Source organism: Sus scrofa, chromosome 6, assembly GCF_000003025.6.
Source record: "Sus scrofa isolate TJ Tabasco breed Duroc chromosome 6, Sscrofa11.1, whole genome shotgun sequence".
NCBI classification, from domain to species: domain Eukaryota; kingdom Metazoa; phylum Chordata; class Mammalia; order Artiodactyla; family Suidae; genus Sus; species Sus scrofa.
In genome coordinates, this window is record NC_010448.4 from 20,161,251 (window position 1) to 20,179,286 (window position 18,036).

At 44.7% G+C, this 18,036-nt stretch overlaps 1 protein-coding gene across 2 annotated transcripts; it reads left to right on the forward strand.

The window, feature by feature from the left end:
* Positions 1,014–9,135, forward strand: GINS3 (GINS complex subunit 3). 2 transcript variants are annotated; one of them, NM_001244332.1, is made up of 3 exons: positions 1,446–1,770; positions 5,386–5,619; positions 7,581–9,013. In NM_001244332.1, the coding sequence occupies exons 1-3, from the start codon at positions 1,585–1,587 to the stop codon at positions 7,809–7,811; spliced, it is 651 nt and encodes a 216-aa protein (NP_001231261.1). In that variant the 5' UTR covers positions 1,446–1,584; the 3' UTR covers positions 7,812–9,013. The 2 variants fall into 2 exon arrangements, with proteins under 2 accessions (XP_005664436.1, NP_001231261.1); XM_005664379.3 differs by lacking the exon at positions 5,386–5,619 and having other exon boundaries at positions 1,014–1,770; positions 7,581–9,135.

An 18,036-nucleotide genomic window follows, 5' to 3' on the forward strand; every position in this document is an offset into this window, starting at 1 on the left:
CCACGATTTGCCCGCCTCCCCCACTGCCTCTTGTCTTGTCGATGCCCAGGCTTTAACTTACAGAGATCACTGAGTGATGACAGAGTGGTCTGTGCCACTGAAAGAAGTTTCAATGCTCACCCTTCCCAAGAGAAAGGAGCATATCATGTCATGTAGGGTCACACAGGGAAGTACCTGACGGGCCTGTCAGGAGGCAGAAGGAGGGAGGGGAGGACACCCCTTTACTGAAGGACCCTGAAAACACTCCCAGAGCCTTTACTGTGGTTTCTGTGGGAAGAAATGGGTGAAGCAGAGTAGGCAGGTTTAAACAAATTTAGGATTGGATAGTTTGAATAAGGCTGGTCTCCAACTGTCCAGTTCTTGGCCCTGGGGTGATTTAGGGCGGGGAAATACTGGTTTGGTATGTGGGAGTTAGATAAAGGCTTGGGATATGGGCTCTGGATCAGTTAGTTTGTACACGGAAGGCATGTTCACAGGCAAGTTGTTTGCGACTCTAGGAATTAGCTCACCCTGGGAGGAACAGTTCCTACCCAAGCTGCAAGGCCCCAAGATATCAAAGCCTCATAAAGGACAGAAAATAAAAAACATGATGAATACACATTCCTTTTCCATGAACCCTCTGCTCATGGCTCTATAGCCCAGAATGTCCTTCTTTATGAAGTAAGTTTTGTAGTGCCTCTCTCAACACTGCCACCATCCATAGCCCTGACTAACGCCCCCAAGTCTGGTACCACATCCCCTTCCCACCAGACCAGTGATGGCACATGACTGGCACCCAATCTATGGAATGTCTTGCCACCTATGACCATTGTGGCCTGCCTCAAAAAGAGATGAACTGCCCATTAGATTTCTTCTTTTAAGGATTTAAAATAAAAGCCACAAATGGAGTTAGCCGTTGATGGTAAGGTGAACTGGGAGGTCCTGACATAGACTCAGGACCTCTGCAAGCCACGTGCGCTCCTCCACCACCACCCCCCCATCTACCCTACTATACCTCCTCCGAAAAGTCTGTAATAACTGTCAGGGGCTAGTGTTAGAGTGTTGCTTTGTTTTTAATGTTTCAAGATTAACAGAGATTCTCAGAGACTGACAAACTGTAATAATTAAGCCAGACTGGATCAGGCCTGAGAGGAAGGGCGCAATGGTCTTTTTTAAGCCCCTAAATGTACTGCAAAGTGTTTTTAATTTCATGTAAACATTTAAAAGACCACATAACTCAGTCTAGTGCAGACGCTTCCTGCAGCTTCAACGGCATTTCCTGCTTCTCTTTGAAGTTCTCACCCTGGGCTACACTGCGGGAAGAAAACTTAGTGCGGATCCACCTACTGCGCCCTTACCAAGGAGTTGCGCAAAACCAAATCCGCAGATTTTGTCGATTGCTTCTTCCTGGGAAGACCCGCCTAGATCGACTGCTTCTGTCTGGCCCAACCCCGGGCGCGGGAAAAGAGTTTGAATCCTACCAGGTGGCCGCAAGGACCTCCTCAACCTTCAAAATCCTGACCAGCCTCAGCCACCGCCACCTCCTCCTCCTTCTACATCCCTGACTCCCCGAGGTCTCCAGAACAACGAGAGTGGACCGCCGCCATGTCCGAGGCTTATTTCCGGGTGGAGTCGGGTGCGCTGGGGCCTGAGGAGAACTTTCTTTCCCTGGACGATATCCTGATGTCCCACGAAAAGCTCCCGGTGCGCACTGAGATCCCCATGCCGCGCCTCGGCACTTTCTTCCTGGACCGGAGCGGAGGGGCCGAGACAGACAACACAATCCCTCAGGTAAGCCTTTGGCGCGGATCCCCTAACCAAAAGACTACCACTCCCAGTGGGCCTTACGGCCCTGGGGCCGCATGACCGGGCGCGCTGCCTCCTGGGATCTGTAGTTTTAAGGAGGGGCCCGGAAGTGCGCTAAAGGAGTTCTGTCCGCCGATTCCCCGCGCTCTAGAGTCCTTCTCCCCACCTACTCTCCGCGACCCTTACGGAAACGAAATTTACACTGAGTCGTTGAGCTCCCTCCCACACTCAGTTTTGAAACCAACCAAATTTAGCAGTGTCTTCTCTCCCCGGCATGTGTTCTTGCTTTAGAATTGGCACCGACTGAATACTTGAGGACCAATGGTTCTGACCACTTTTGCCTTAAAACAAAAGTTTTTGCTTCTGTAGGAGCAAATAATATCGGGGAGCCCCAAGTTGCTAATTTCATTCCTGCATAACGATGACAGTATCACCTACCATTTACTGAGTTTTATTGCCAGCATGGATAGGGCAGGGGGAGTATAGTTTTCCGTGTATTAGCCTTTAATTTTTCAACAACCCTACTGTTAAGTGTTGTTACATGGGAGGAAATTGAAGCTCAGAAAGGTTGGGTAACTTGGCCAGGGACTCATTATAAGCGGTGAGCTTGGATTCGAACCTAAGACTGCATGACTTCAAATACGAGTTTGTCCCAGGAACTTGGCTTGTAATGGTTATTTTTGATTTCCTATTTAACCTGAGTTTTGTTTAGAAGGGTGTTTTTGTTTGGTCTGTTTTAATTTTTTTCAAAGTAGGACATATGCAAAGTTTAAAAAGTCAATAGTACCAAAAGATTTATAACAAAACATAGCAGGCCTTGCCTTGCTATGTCCCTTCCCATCTCCACAGTCTATGTTTTTCAGAGTTTCTTCAAGATTCACCTCCGTGTTTCTAAATAATGTTTTAAAGTTTATCTTCTTTGTAAAAAAGAATTTAGACATTCTTTATTGACGGAAAACTCAATATGATAGTGAAGGGTTTAATTCTCTTGCGCGCTGGTAGACAGAGATGTGCCCTACGTACTTTATTCGTATTTCCTTCTTTTTTACCTAACGCCCTATTTCTGTTTCAGGATCCCATCCAGGACAGCACATTGCATTTAGTAGCCATGGGTCCTTAGGCTCCTCATGGCTTTGATAGTTTATCAGACCTTCCTTGGTTTTAATGATCAGGAATTTTGTGAAGTGCTGACCCACTTTTTGGTAGAGTATGTTCCTCATTTGGGATTTGTCTGATGGTTTTCTCATAATTAGACAGTGTTTTGAGGAGGAAGACCATAGAGCATAGAGGTCAAGTGCCCTTTTACCAGGGTCTATACACCATCAACGTGACTTATCATGGTGATAGGAACCTTGATCACTTAGCTGAGGTGGGTTTGTCAGGATTCTTCACTGTAAATTACTCTTTTCACCCTTTCCACACTGTTCTCTCTGGAAGGAAGTTGTTATGTGCAGCTATGCTTAAGGAGTGGGGAATTATGCTCCATTCCTTGAGGGCAGAGTGTCTGCATAAATTATTTAGGATTCTTCTGCATGGGAGATTTGAGTAAAACGTCACATATTTAATTTCATTCTTAGATATAGGACTATTCAGATTTTCTATTCTTGTGTTACTTTTGATATGTTGGTTTTCCTCCTGCTAGGAATTTGAATATTTAAATGTTTAAATATAGTGGTATAATGTTGCTCAGAACATCCTTTTACTCTTTTTTTTTTTTTTTAATTATAGCCTTTTGCTATTCCTTTTTTTTTTTTTTTTTTGTCTTTTTGTCTTTTTTGCCTTTTCTAGGGCTGCTTCCCACGGCATATGGAGGTTCCCAGGTTAGGGGTCTAATCGGAGCTGTAGCCACCGGCCTACGCCAGAGCCACAGCAACGCCAGATCCGAGCCGCATCTGCAACCTACACCACAGCTCACGGCAACGCTGGATCCTTACCCCAATGAGCAAGGCCAGGGATGGAACCTGCAACCTCATGGTTCCTAGTCGGATTCATTTCCGGGCTCCACGATGGGAACTCTTGCATTAGGCTTTTAAAAGAACTAAGTAATGGCTCTGTCAACTTTCTCATTTGTACTTTTAGGTCATTAAGTTCTTATCTTAATTAAAGTACTTTCCTTCTACTTTCTTTGGACTTAATTTTCTTTGTTCTCCTAACATTTTGAGATGGGTACATAGGTCATTGATTTTTCAACTTTATGCTGGGCATTTCTCCTAAGCACAGCTTTAATACATTTCACAAGTTTTAATCTGATTTTCATTTAATCTGATTTTTCATTGTGATTTCTTCTTTGACCCATGGATTATTTAGAAGACTGGTGCTTAGGTCCAAACATTTGGGGATTTTGCTCTGTACATTTTTGGTTTTGATTTCTGGCTTAATTCCCAGTGGTCGAAGAATGTAGTCTGAATCATTTCAGTTTTTCAAAAGTTAACACTTGCTTTAAGCCCCAGCATGAGATCAGTTTAACCTATATGCACTTGAAAAGCTGCATACTCTGAGGTCATGGTCCACAGTACGTGATCTCTACCTATAAATGAGGTCGAGTTGGTTATTTATTTTGTTGAGATTGTCTGTTTTCTCACTGAGTTTTGTTTGCTACTTCTTATTTATCTCAAGAGATATGTTAACGTCTCCCACTATAGGTACAGATTTTTCAGTTTCCTCTTAAGACTTCTGTCAGTTTAGACAGATATTTATATTTTTCTTGTGAATTTAATGACCCTTTTGTTATTGTCAAATGTCCCTCTTTTCTCTAGTAATGCTTCTTTCTTTTTTTTAATTTTTATTCTATTGATTTATTTATTTTTCTTTTTAGGGCTGCACCTGATGCATATGGAAGTTCCCAGGCTAGCAGTTGAATCAGAGCTACAGCTGCCTATGCCAAGACACAGCCACACAAGATCCAAGCTGCACATGCAACCTACGCTGCAGCTTGCGACAATGCTGGATCCTTAACCCACTGAGCAAGGCCAGGTATTGAACCCGTATCTTCACAGACACCGTGTTGGGTTCTTAACCCACTGAGCCACAGCAGGATCTCCTCTTGCTTCTTGATTTCTGAGTCTTCTGATGATAGATTCTCCATTTCTGTCTGTACAAGGGATCCCAAAGACCAATTCCAGGTTTGATGATTCACTAAGAGGACTCACAAGACACATCAGATAGTCATACTTATGTTTAAATGTGAATATGATGAAAGAATGCAGCGCACAATCAGCAAAGAGAAAGGGTGCATGAGATGCCGTTTGCAGAAAACCAGACAAGTTTCCAAGAGTCCTGTCCCAGTGGACGGGACTGGATGCAGGACACGCTTAATTCTAACAATGAACATGCATGAAATATTGTCTCCCAGGGAAGCTCATTGGAGAGTCAGCCTCCAAGGTGCTAACTGGGAGCTGGTTACGTAGGCACCCTCTACCTAGCACATGCCAGCATCAGCCCACACAGTTCATTTCTTCAAGTCACAGCTACATTGTCTGCGTTTGACCGTCCCTCGCCTCAAGCGGCACTGATATTCTCTCAGGCCACGGGCGTTTCCTTTTTGTCAGGCACGTCTCCCGTGTTACGTGTGTTTAAAGTCTACGATCCTGTCCCGTGCAGGGCTCCAAGCTTGAGCTCCCTTTGTGGCTAGCAAAAGGACTTTTCGACAACAAGCGGCGGATCCTTTCGGTGGAACTTCCCAAGATCTACCAGGAGGGTTGGAGGACGGTGTTCGGTGCAGATGCCAACGTGGTGGACCTCCACAAAATGGGGCCTCACTTCTACGGGTTCGGCTCCCAGCTCCTGCATTTTGACAGCCCAGAGAATGCAGACATCTCCCAGGCTCTCCTGCAGGCAAGTCATGGCTGTGAAAACCTGTGGCATTGCACACGTCTCGGGAGCCAGCCGAGGCAGCCACCAGACTCTTACCCGGGAAAGTGTATGGTTTATATCATCAGTTTATTATTATTCCAGGCCAGCCTGCAGTTAGACTGTGTTTGCCAATCATATATGCACTTACGTGTGACTTGTCCGGCACTTTGTGTGTGTGTGTGTTTTAGGGCCACACGCGTGGCATATGAAAGTTCCCAGGCTAGGGGTTGAATCGGAGCTGTTGCAGCCGGCCTGCACCACAGCCCCAGCAACTCGGGATCCGAGCCTCGTCTGCCACCTACACCACAGCTCACAGCAACACCAGATCCTTAACCCACTGAGCGAGGCCAGGGATGGAACCTGTGTCCTCATGGATCCTAGTTGGGTTTGTTTCTGCTGAGCCACAGTGGGAACTCCTTGTCTGCCCCTCTTCATATGTGCTTGCTAAGAATTGGGGCCAACAGGAAGTCCTGGCCATCAGAAAGGGGTGATGGTTGATTACAGGTGACAGGCACCTAAATACATAGTCCCAGCCCGGCCTCAGGACAGGCCTGAGGATTCCTGTTGGAGATACACCCATCATTTGGTTCCTTGTTCCTCTCCCCTGTTCTGGGGTCACATCCTGTCTTGGCCACGAACTAGCTGTGTGACTCAGACAAGCTCCTTGAGTCCTCTAGGCATCAACTCTGCACCTGTAAGATGGAGATGATGATAATGCCAAAATTATAAAGGTGTCATGAGATTATGCAGTGTCACTTACTAAACTGTGACCACTGTTTTGCATGGACAAAGCAGTGTTATTCATGTGTCACCATCCTTTACAGTATAATCTGACTTGAATGTTCCAAGGTTATTTTTACTCTGTTAATATTAGAAGAAACCATCCTTTCCAGCTCGGGTTTTACCTCCCTGTTTCTAGCTTTACAAGAACTGCTGGCTCAAAACATGTTTGCTCCCTGGACTGTGGAGACACCCTCCCGCAGCCTCCAGGGCTGTTTGGTCTAACATGTCCCAGTGCTGCTTTTAATGTGGGCAACAAAGGAAAACTTTGTTGCTGTCCTTTCAGACAAAGACCTCAAAACCTCGACTGCAGACAGTTGGAGCTGATGAAACTCTTTTGAGCAGAAAGCTGAAAAGGAGGATCCGTCTGTCTTAGGATGTCACGAGAGCATGTTTTAGAATTGGAAGACTGCCCTTTTTTAGGGTGTGACATGTTTTCATTTTGCATCACTGCTTTGACATGTTGTAGATTAAGGTTGTTTACACAGAAGATGACGCCACCAGGAGGCAGTTGAAGAAACTGCAGCAAAGGCTTGTGGCGTGGACTCAGAGCCCTGTGATAAAATGACACTCGCAGACCCTATGTCTCCCTCCTGCCCTCAGATGGAAGGGAAAAAAAGTAGAAACTGCATTCAGTTAAATCAGGAGGCTTTTCTGGTTGAAACCTGTTTGCACGTGACCACAGTAGATTTTTTTTTTCTTTTTTGGCCGTCCCAAGGCACATGGAGTTCCTGGGCCAGGGATCAGATCCAAGCTGCACTTGCATCCTGGGTTCAGCTGGGCAATGCAGGATCCTTAACCCACTGTGCCGGCCAGGGATCAAACCTGCATCCCAACGTTCCCAAGATGCCCCCGATCCCGTTGAGCCATAGCGGGAACTCCCCACAATACATTTTTATGGCCTTTGTTTCTAATAATAACGGGGAGTGCTTTCTGAGGAGCTCGCCATTTGCCGGGTGCTCTACACATGTTGCTTCAGTGGATTTTCATCACAGTCCAGACAAGGAGACCGAGACTCGGCCACTCGCAGTAACTTGCCTGAGCAGCAGTGGAGACTCAGACCAAGTCCTAAACCAGATCTTTCCCTTTCACGCAGTGTGGACGTCCAGGGATTAAAAATGTATCTGATTGCTCGCTCTCTCTCTCTCTCTCTTCTTCCTCAGACGTTTATTGGCCGCTTCCGCCGCATCATGGACTCCGCCCAGAACGCTTACAACGAAGACACTTCGGCACTGGTAGCCAGGCTGGACGAAATGGAGAGAGGCTTGTTTCAAACAGGGCAGAAAGGACTGAATGACTTTCAGTGTTGGGAGAAGGGCCAGGCATCTCAGATCACAGCTTCCAACCTTGTTCAGAACTACAAGAAGAGAAAACTCCCTGACATGGAAGACTGAAGGCCGGAAGAACACAGAACTGCTCCCTCTAGACGTCTTCCTCTGTGTGTCCTTGATGAAGCCCAGCTCGCCTTGGAAAGGGCCAGCATCACGTCCCATCCTGCGGCTTCTCTCCTGCAGGAGTGTTGGGAGGGGAACCATTGGGTGGGGAAAGGATATGCTGGGGGTGTCCCACCTGTTGACCCTCAGCCCAGGCCTGCGTGACCCAGGGGCCCACGGCCAGGGAGAAGTCCAAGCCCTTCACAAATAAGGATCATCAATACCTACGTCGCAATAGAGTTGGAAGTGGGTTTCCTCACGGGAGTGGGGACGGCCTTAGATGTCCAGTTCCACCAGCTCCAAAGCATGGGTGGAAATGGGCCTTCCTCGCCTGCTCACAGAATGTTCTCTTGAGCTTCCATGCCTCATCTTCCTCATGGTGCCACAAAGGACAGCCCCCCCAGGATGCTGGCCCTACCTGTAAATATCCCCTACCACCTGCCTGTGGGGAGTTACCCCAATTTCCAAAAACTGTCTCCAGGAATTAGGAAGGCAAAGGGAAAGGCTGATGAGTGGCATGGTTTTTACTAAAGAGAAGACGTTGCTTTCCTCTTCTGTAGTGACGGGAAAGGGTTAACCTGAGCTTGCTTTGCCTCAGATCTTTAGAGCAGTGGCAAGGTTCTGCCATTCCCTCCCCAGCAAAGCTGTCAGGGAGTCGTTTGGAACTGCAAAGTAGTTATTAAAGGGTGGTAACCAGCCCGTGTGACATTGAAATCAGAGCTTCAGGGTTGCCTAATGAAGAGGGCTGTTTGAGAAGCTCAGCAGCGTGGCTGTCGTGAGCGTTGTTTTTCTCGTCAATAAATTTCGCAATGTTATGACAGAGAAGATTCCTGACCAGTTACTAAGAATCCATTTAAGCAACCACAAAACCCTTCCCCGGGCGATCAAGGAGGAAACCTCAGGCAGAGTCGGGCACAGCTTTCCTGGGACCCCCTGGGCCTTTCGAGGGGCAGCCGTCTCCACACTGTTGGCTCCCCTTCCAACTTCCCACCACTGCCTGTGTCGTTGGAAATTAGGGTGGGGTTTCAGTCTCCAAATTGTGCCGATGTTGTGGGGCAGACTTAGAATGTCAAAAATGTTTTTTAAATGCCTGTTTTAAGATGGAACTGAGGTTTTTATAATTTGATTTTGGTGCTAAATAAATGATCCACTTTGCCCCTGCATACGTTCTGTCCGAGTTCTATTTCTGTAACTGGAGTCCTGCAGATGATCAGGCAAAGCTATCAGAGAATTTTTGTCTGATTGTATTTGACAGTAATGTCCAAATAAATCCATGTTTTAGCAACTGCTCTTTTGTTTGCACAATACTCATAAATGTCGGGGACATTCTCCACTGGGATGTGCCGTGTCCTAAAAAAGAGCGACGACTTCCATTACTGGCAGAGCTTTTACGTAGAGTCAGGGCCTGCAAATGAAATTCATTGTCAGCGAGAAGAGCATATTGTTTAATTTTTGGATTCATAGACAGCTTTGTTTGCAAAGTCAATCCTCAGGCTGTTGCCTTTTTTTTTTTTCTTATTAAAAATTTTGCTCAGCGGCCACATGCCAAGAATACATGAGTGCACACGTTAAGAATTTGTTCCATCTTAAGTTCTGAACGAGTTACATTACAAGGAGCGTCTGAACCCCATTTATAATTACAAATTTGCCTTCGAGCCTGTCAATTCCTAGCCCTCCCCCCTGCAGCCGTCCCCCACATCACTCTTGGATTATGATTTGCTCCCTTTGCCAAAGAGCTGAATTTTTCAAAATAAGTCAACAAATGAGCTCAAATACCAACTCGCTCTTCCAGTCAAGGGGAATGTGTGCTCTTTCCCTTAAAGGCTCTGTTCCCAGGTAACTCGGGCCTAAGTTGGCCTTAGTTATATGCAGAAGACCTCACTGTCTTCAGGTTTTTCCCTGGGTTACAAGATGGACTTTCCTAGAGGAGGGGACAAGACTCGGTCTCCCAGGTCAGTTCCTCCTGCTCTTGTGGCCTCAGCGTTTTGGAAGTCTTCAGCCTCAGTCCTTAGGTCTCTTCTGGCCATTCTGACTCCTCCAGTGTCAGGCTTTAAATACCACCATCTCTACACTGATGGCTCCCAAATGCCATCTCCAGCCAGACCTCTCCCTTCAACCCCAGACGACCACGTGCTGGACTTTCCACCTGGACGTCTGAGCCCATGCGGCTAAAACTGAGGCTCTCGTCTTACTCTCTCTCAGTCTCCCCCTCCTGTCATCTTTCTCATCTCTGTTTCTGACAACTCCATCCTTCCGCACTGCTCAGGACAGATGTAGTGGTCCTCCTTGGCCCTTTTGCTCTTGCTCTGCATCTCCGTATCGTTGGCAGGACCTCCCTGTCTCCCCGCCGCCGCCACCGCCTCCATTCCTGCTGGGGATGTTGGGGTCACTTTCCCACTGCCTCCCTGCATTCATCCGCCCTCCTCGCCTTCAGACTCTTCTCACCACAGCAGCCAGAGTGGTCTTATTTAAAAGTAAATCAGATTACTCCTCTGCTCAAACCCTCCAAAAAGCCACTCTGCCATAGCAGCACCATTTGTTAAAAAAGTCATCTTTACCCCAGCGACGGGTATTGAATTTTCTTACTGTTTCTATAGCAGAAATAATCTGTCCCTTATTTTCAATAAAAAAAATCACCTTCTGCCGCCTAAGAGAGTTCTGAGCGTTTTATAGTGTCTTGTTCATCTCTCAGCATTGCGGAACCTGAGAAGTGTCTGGAATACTGTGTCCAAAGTAGTGACATTGGAATGCAGAAATACTGAGAAGTTCATGCAAGTTCATACAGAAGTCAGTGTGCTCTTTCTGTTCTCTTCTGGTCCAGCAATCTTCAAGAAATCCCAGGAGTACTTTCCATCTTTATGCTTAGAACAACTGTGTTTAAGTGAAACTATGGTCTATAACCCTGATCTTGGCTGTGGAAGATAATTGCAAAGGCTGTACTCGTGTTTCTGGAAGTACCTTTGTCTTCAAGAGAAAATTCTATCCCTGAAGTAACCTGTTGCACAAAACATAGGATAGTTGCTTAAACTGTAAGAATTACTTCAAGAATCTTAATTTCAGGAGTCCCTTGGTGGCTCAGCAGTCAGCGAACTCGACTAGGATCCAGGAGGATGTGGGTTCGATCCCTGGCCTCACTCAGTGGGTTAAGGATCTGGTGTTGCCTTGAGCTATGGTGTAGGTCACAGACATGGCTTGGATCCTGTGTTGCTGTGGCTGTGGTGTAGGCCGGCAGCTGTAGCTCTGATTAGACCCCTAGCCAGGGAACTTCCATATGCCACGAATGCAGCCCTAAAAAGCACACACGCACAAAAATCTTAATTTCAACCGTAGGTAAACTGGAAATTTTTGGGTTTTGGTTTGCTTTGGTTTAGTTTTATTAAACTGGAAATTTGAATATTGATTACACAAAGAAACAATTTTTAAAAGAACTAAATGCATTGAACCTAAAGAAAAGTGTCTTAAAATTTGGAACTCTCTAACTATTGATATTACCATTTTGAATGGGCAATAAACCTCCCATCATTCATGAGTGGTGAATAAAATGTATAGTGAATTAAAGGCAAGTCAGTATACAGCTGCCCTCTTGTGAGGCAAATGGTTGACCCAGGCCACACAGGCCCAGCCTGGTTTTGTTTGAGCTCATTTTGTTGATTGTTCCAGGCTTCTGCCTTTCTGCCTCGTTAATCAAAGGAGACACCGTACAACCAGACACAGTCAGACACAACTTGCTTGCCAAGGACGTGAGACAAGCATTCTGCTCTCTTGGTGCCTGAGTCGTGGTCTAAAGGACAGAACAAAAGAGGCGGCCCCAGAAGCCAGAGGTCTCCTATCTGTCAGAGTCAGTCAACGAAAGGGGCATCATTTCATTAAACGTTTTCATTTGGAAGTCATTTCAGATTTATAGAATAGTTGTAAAGATAGTATAGACAGTTCCCCTGTATCCTTTATCTAGCTTTCCCTAATGTCTTATGTAATCATGGTACGTTTATCAGATACTATTGACTAAGCCACAGGCGTTAGGTTTCACCAGATTTTCCACTAAGGTCCTTTTCCTGTTCTAAAATAAAATGCCAAGTTTTACGTTGCGTTTGGGGAGCAATAATTTTTGAGAGCAAGTTTGGAGTGCAAAACAGCAATAGACTCCTCCCTACATTAATTTCAGAAGTCAGGCGTATTGGAAAGTCTTCGCTGCTGCGTCGTGGTGCATAGCTGGGGCCAGCCAAGGACCTGGGATTGTACAGGCGGAAGCTGCTGGCGTAGAGAGAATCGAGAAGGGAGAGAGTATTTGCTTTTCACCTGAAATGTTCACTTTTCCCCCCAGTACTTGCATCTGATGTGAAAAGGCCTCTTTGATTGTACCATAAACTTGTTGCTTTCTCCCTCTGACACCAGTTACTTGATTTCCTCCTCTTTCCCTTCTGGCACATGCTAGCTCATTTTCCCTTGTGTCTAAATGAGTTTAAAATGAGCATGGCTTTATACGCCAACATCATTAACAAGTGTCAGCGCAGCTCTGAAGAGAGTGTCTGGGCACTGCTCCTGCTTCAAAATCAGTAAAGGGAACATGTAGAACAAGCTAATCCTTACAAACATCTCCCACCCATGGCCAGTTTAAAAAAAAAAAAAAGAGCCCAGAGGATTATATCTTTATGACATTCTCTGCTCCTGTATCGCCCTTGACAGAGAAGTTTCTTTGATTCTCACATGATTTGCAGGAATCCCTTTGGGCAACTAAAATTCTGCCCTAAAGATTGTTTCTTTAGATGCAGAAAGCAAATGATGAGCTAAAAGCTATGGATTCAGGGGCAAGAGACGAGAGAGGGGAGAGAAAGATGGTGTGATTTGTTGATGGAAAGGGGTGGTGAGGAGGCATTTTGATGCTTGAAGAAAAACTAGAGACCAAAACCAGTATGAAAAGCCAGCATCAGAGTTCCCATCGTGGCTCAGCGGAAATGAATCTCACTAGCATTCATGAGGACGCAGGTTCGATCCCTGGCCTCGCTCAGTGAGTTTAGGATCCGTCGTGGCTATAAGCTGTGGTGTACGTCACAGATGCAGCTCGGATCACAAGTTGCTGTGGCTGTGGTGTAGGCCGGCAGCTGTAGCTCCGATTAGACCCCTAGCCTGGGAACTTCCATATGCCGCGGGTGAGGCCCCAAAAAAGACCAAAAAGAAAAAGAAAAAATTAAAAAGCCAGCATTGCAGGGGTCATGGGAGGGAGAGATGACAACGGCTGTTCCCAGAGTGGGGCTTTATCTTAATGGGAACAAGAGGGCCTGGCACTTGGCTATCTCTTAGATTCAAGAGCAAAACACTTAAAAAACTCTTCAAAAGACACTGTCATTTTCTAATTTAGCATTTTGTGTTCACTCATTTCTTCATCCAAGAATCCAGATAAAAATTATGTAACATGCTCTTCTTGAAGTCACTGAGCATTCCGGAAGTATTTTCTCAGGCTTTGAGCCAGTTCAGCCCTTGATCAACATTTCACAGGATCCTACTGGCTGAATTTCTAGATCATTTCAAAGATTTTTAGGGAGAGCTCACCATGTAACACAATACATCATGTTCAGGTGGAGTCAGCAGTGCAAATCAAGCTCTCCAATTTTTAAGGCTTTTTTAAAAAAAATCACTTTGTTTATTTTACTTATTTTTTAATTGAAATATAGTGGGTTAACAGTGTGTTAAATTCTGCTGTAGAGCAGAGTGACTCAGTTATATATAAATATTCTTTTTCATTATGGTTTATCGCAGGATATTGAATATAGTTCCCCGTGCTCTACGGCAGGACCGTGTTGTGTATCCATCCCATGTGTACACTAGTTTGCCTCTGCTAATCCCAAAGACCCAATCCTTCCTTCCCCACCTTTTCTCTCCCTTGGCAACCACGGGTCTGTTCTCAATGTCTTTGAGTCTGTTTCTGTTCTGTAGCTAAGTTCATTTTTGCCATATTTTAGATTCCACATATAGGTGATCTCACACAGTATTTGCCTTTATTCTTCTGACTTATTTCACTTAGCATGATAATCTCTTGTTGCATCCATGTTGCTACAAATGGCATTATTTCATTTTTATGGGTGCATAGTATTCCAGTATGTATATATGTGTGTGTGTGTGTGTATACACCACGTCTTAATCAGGTCATCTACTGATAGGCATTTTGGTTGTTTCCGTGTCTTAGCTATTGTGACTAGGGCTGCTATGAACATAGGGGTGCATGTATCTTTGAATTATAATTTTGTCCCAGTATATACCCAGGAGTGGGATTGCAGGATCGTATGGCAGTTCTATATTTAGTTTTCTGAAGAACCTCCATGCTGTTCTCCAAAGTGGTTGTACCAGTGTACATTCCCACCAAGAGTGTAGGAAGATTATTTTTCCTCCTCACCCTCTCCAGCATTTGTTATTTGTAGACTTAGTAATGATGGCCATTCTGACTGGTACGAGGTGGTACCTCACTGTAGTTTTAATTTTCATTTCTCTGATAATTAGCGATGTTGAACATTTTTTCACGTGCCTACTGTCCATCCATTTGTCTTCTTTGGAGAAATGTCACTTTAGGTCTTCTGCCCATTTTTCAATTAGGTTGTTTTGTTGTTGCTGTTGAGTTATATGAGTCGTTTGTACATTTTGGAGCTTAAACCCTTGTCAGTTTCATCATAAGCAATTCTTTTCTCCCATTCAGTAGGTTGTCTTTTAGTTGTGTTTGTGGTTTCCTTCACTCGGCAAAAGCTTGTAAGTTTGATTAGGTCCCATTCATTTTTTTGGTTTTATTTCTATTGCCTTGGAAGACTGACCTAAGAAAACATTTCAGAGACCATGTCAAAGAATGATTTGCCTGTGTTCTCTTCAAGGATTTTTATGGTGTCATGTCTTATGTTGAAGTCTTTAAACCATTTTGAGTGTATTTTTGTGCATGGTGTGAGGGTGTGTTCTAGTTTCATCAATTTACATGCAGTTGTCCAGTTTTCCTAGTACCACTGGCTGAAGAGATTGTCTTTTCCCCATTTTATATTCTTGCCTCCTTTCTTGAAGATGAATTCATTGTAGGTGTCTGGGTTTACATTTGTATAGTATTTCAGATTCCACATATAAGTGATATCATATGGTATTTTAAAGCATTCTTAAAAGAAATCAGTAAAAATGGAAAAACCTTACTCCATTTGAAAGGCTGTTCTATCCATAGACCATTGTGATTTTTATTTTAATTTTTATTCTTTTTGCCTTTTTTAGGGCTGCTCCCGTGGCATATGGAGGTTCCCAGGCTAGGGGTCCAGTCAGAGCTGTAGCCCCTGGCCTACGCCACAGCCACAGCAACGCGGGATCCAAGCTGCTTCTGTGACCTACACCACAGCTCATGGCAACGCCGGATCCTTAACCCACTTAGCAGGGCCAGGGATCGAACCCCCGTCCTCATGGATGCTAGCCAGATTCGTTTCCGTTGAGCCACAACGGGACCTCCAAGACGATTGTGATTTTAAAAGGCTTTTCTACCACTGCAAATAAAACAGAAACCATGGGGGGTGGGGGAAATGTCTTGGCTTATTGTATATGTATCTGTTGAGAGAACTGTTTAGCTGAGTTAAATGGAGATGGATGGATTGCCTTACTTAATTCTGGCTGAAGCATACACACCCCCTTTGATGTCATTCACATGGTGTGGCAGGGTCCCTTGGGGACGTACGTTGTGAAATAGTCTCTCAGGAAAGAGTTATGTCTTCAGGCCCCCACGGAGACCCCTTTGTTGGGTAGTGTCACTCCTGTTCCCTTCTAGGAATGTAATGGGTAGTAGATGTCTGCCTGATGGCCACTCACTCCCTGTCTGCCTTGGGCCAAAGGGTAGGAAGTCGCAGGCCAGTTTTCCCAGTTTAAGGGTGGACTGGGAGCTGGGCCATCTACAGGTCACCCATCGAACTCTCTCCTGCTGGCCACAGGACCTTTCTTTGTGCTTCTTCTCATCAACATCCAGCCTCTACTCTGGGTTTGGTGCCCAGAATTTTTTTTGGAGGCCTCAGAGGCCATGCCCACCTGCTCCTTCCAACTTCTTCCCAAAATAAACAGACGGTGGAGGAATGGAGAGTTTCTCTTCCAATCTCCCTAAATTAGTGGCTGCTGCCCAAAAGCTTGGTGCTGAAGGGGTGTGCAAGGATTAACTGGTCTACAGGCTATAGAATAACTCTTTGCCATGTTACATTTAATCTATGTAAAAGAATTCGTGTAACACATTTTAGATTATGTTGTAAAGACAAGAACACCCAGGAAACTTGCACTCACTTAAGTTCTAGAACATAGTCAGTTTCTTGGTTCCTTCTGCATGCCTGCTGCCTCCACCCCCCAGAGAAATCACTCTTCCGGATTTTAGGTTTAGTACCTCTTTGTTTTCTATTTCTAATGAATGTGGTTTTTTGATTTGGTTCTGAACTCCGTAAAAATAACACCCTGCCGCGCCCAGGCTTCTTTCACTCAATTTTACGTTTTAACTTTCAGCTAGGTTCTTACAGTTCATTTTTACTGCTGAATGATACTCTATTCTGGGAACATGCCACAATTTCCATAAGCATTCTCTTATCATTGGACATTTGGTTCATTTCCAGTCCTTTTTTCTATGGCAAACATTGTCATCATGCACATTTGTGCTCACATCTGAATCATGTATTTAAGAGTTTCTCTGGGGTGAATTTCACCTAAAAGCTCAATTGCTGGCTTGTAGGGTCTGTGAGTGCTCAGCGTCACAAGATACTGCCAACATGTACCAATTTACTCGCCCATCTGTTATGTAGAAGAGTCCTCCTTATTAGATTTCTTAATTTTTGCCCAGTTAATTGGTATAAAATGATACTTCATTGTGATGCTGATTTGCATTTTCCTGAGCACTAATGAGGCTGAGTATTTTATTATATGTTCATTGTCCATTCATGCTTCCTCTTCTGTGAAATTCCTTTTTATGAGTCTGGTCCATTTTTCTACGAGGTCGTTTGTCTTTTCTCCTACTGATTATAGAAGTATTCTGCACACAAATCTTTTATCAGTTATCTGTGTTACAAAAAATCCCCCAGTTTGTGGCTTCTCTTTTAATTTTCTTTGTAGAATCTTTTGATGAATAGAAAAGTTCTTAACCTACTTTTTTTTTTTCACTAGAAGAGAAAATAGGCAGGAAGAGGTAAGAGAATTTTTAATATAAAAGTTCATTCTTACTACGGAAGAATGAAGAAGTTGGACCCTTACCTAACACCATGTACAAAAATTAATTCAAAATGGGTTAAAAACCTAAGCATAGGCCTAAAATTATAAAACTCCCGGGAAAAAAGCTTAACGACATTGGATCTGGTAATGATTTCTTGGCTATGACACCAAAAGCACAGGCAACAAAAGCCCAAAGAGACAAAGGGCCTACATCAAACATCAAAACTGCTGTGCATCAAAGGAAACTGTCAGCAGAATGAAAAGGCAAAGTACTGAATGGATAAAACATTTGCAAATCATATTCTGATATGAGGTTAATATTCAGACTATATAAAGAACTCCTACAACTCAACAACCTAAAACAACCCATTCTAAAAATGGGCAAGGACTGCAGAGACATTTCTCCAAAGACGATATAGAGCTGGTGGAACAGAAAAGATGCTCAACATCACTCATCATTAGGGAAAAGCAAATCAAAACCAATGAGATATCACCTTACACCCATTTGAATGGCCGTGAAAGAGACAGGGGAAGGCAGGCAGGCAGGCAGGCGGGCATAGATGTACAATGGAATATTCAGTCTTAAAAAGAAGGGAGGGAGTTCCTGTTGTGGCTCAGTGGAAACAAATCCGACTAGAATCCATGAAGATGTGGGTTCAATCCCTGACCTCACTCAGTGGGTTAAGGATCTGGTGTTGCCGTGAGCTGCGATGTATGTAGGTCCAAGATGCAGCTCACATCTGGCATTGCTGTGGCTGGGGCCTAGGCCAGCAGCTGCAGCTCCGATTACAGCCCTAGCCTGGGAACATCCACATGCTGCAGCTGCAGCCCTAAAAAGGAAAGAAAGAAAGAAGTGAAAGAAAGAAAAAGTGAATTCCGACACCTGCTACAACATGGATAAACCTTGAGAACGTTATGCTGAGTGAAATAAGCCAGTCACAAGAGGACAAATACTGTGTGATTCCATTGATATGAGATACCTAGAGCAGTCAGACTCTTGCGA

Coding starts and splice junctions, on each gene's coding strand:
- GINS3 (NM_001244332.1), top strand. CDS start 1,585: ATGTCCGAGGCTTATTTCCGGGTGGAGTCGGGTGCGCTGGGGCCTGAG. Junction 1,771..5,385: donor CAGACAACACAATCCCTCAG/GTAAGCCTTTGG, acceptor TGTCCCGTGCAG/GGCTCCAAGCTTGAGCTCCC. Junction 5,620..7,580: donor TCTCCCAGGCTCTCCTGCAG/GCAAGTCATGGC, acceptor CTTCTTCCTCAG/ACGTTTATTGGCCGCTTCCG.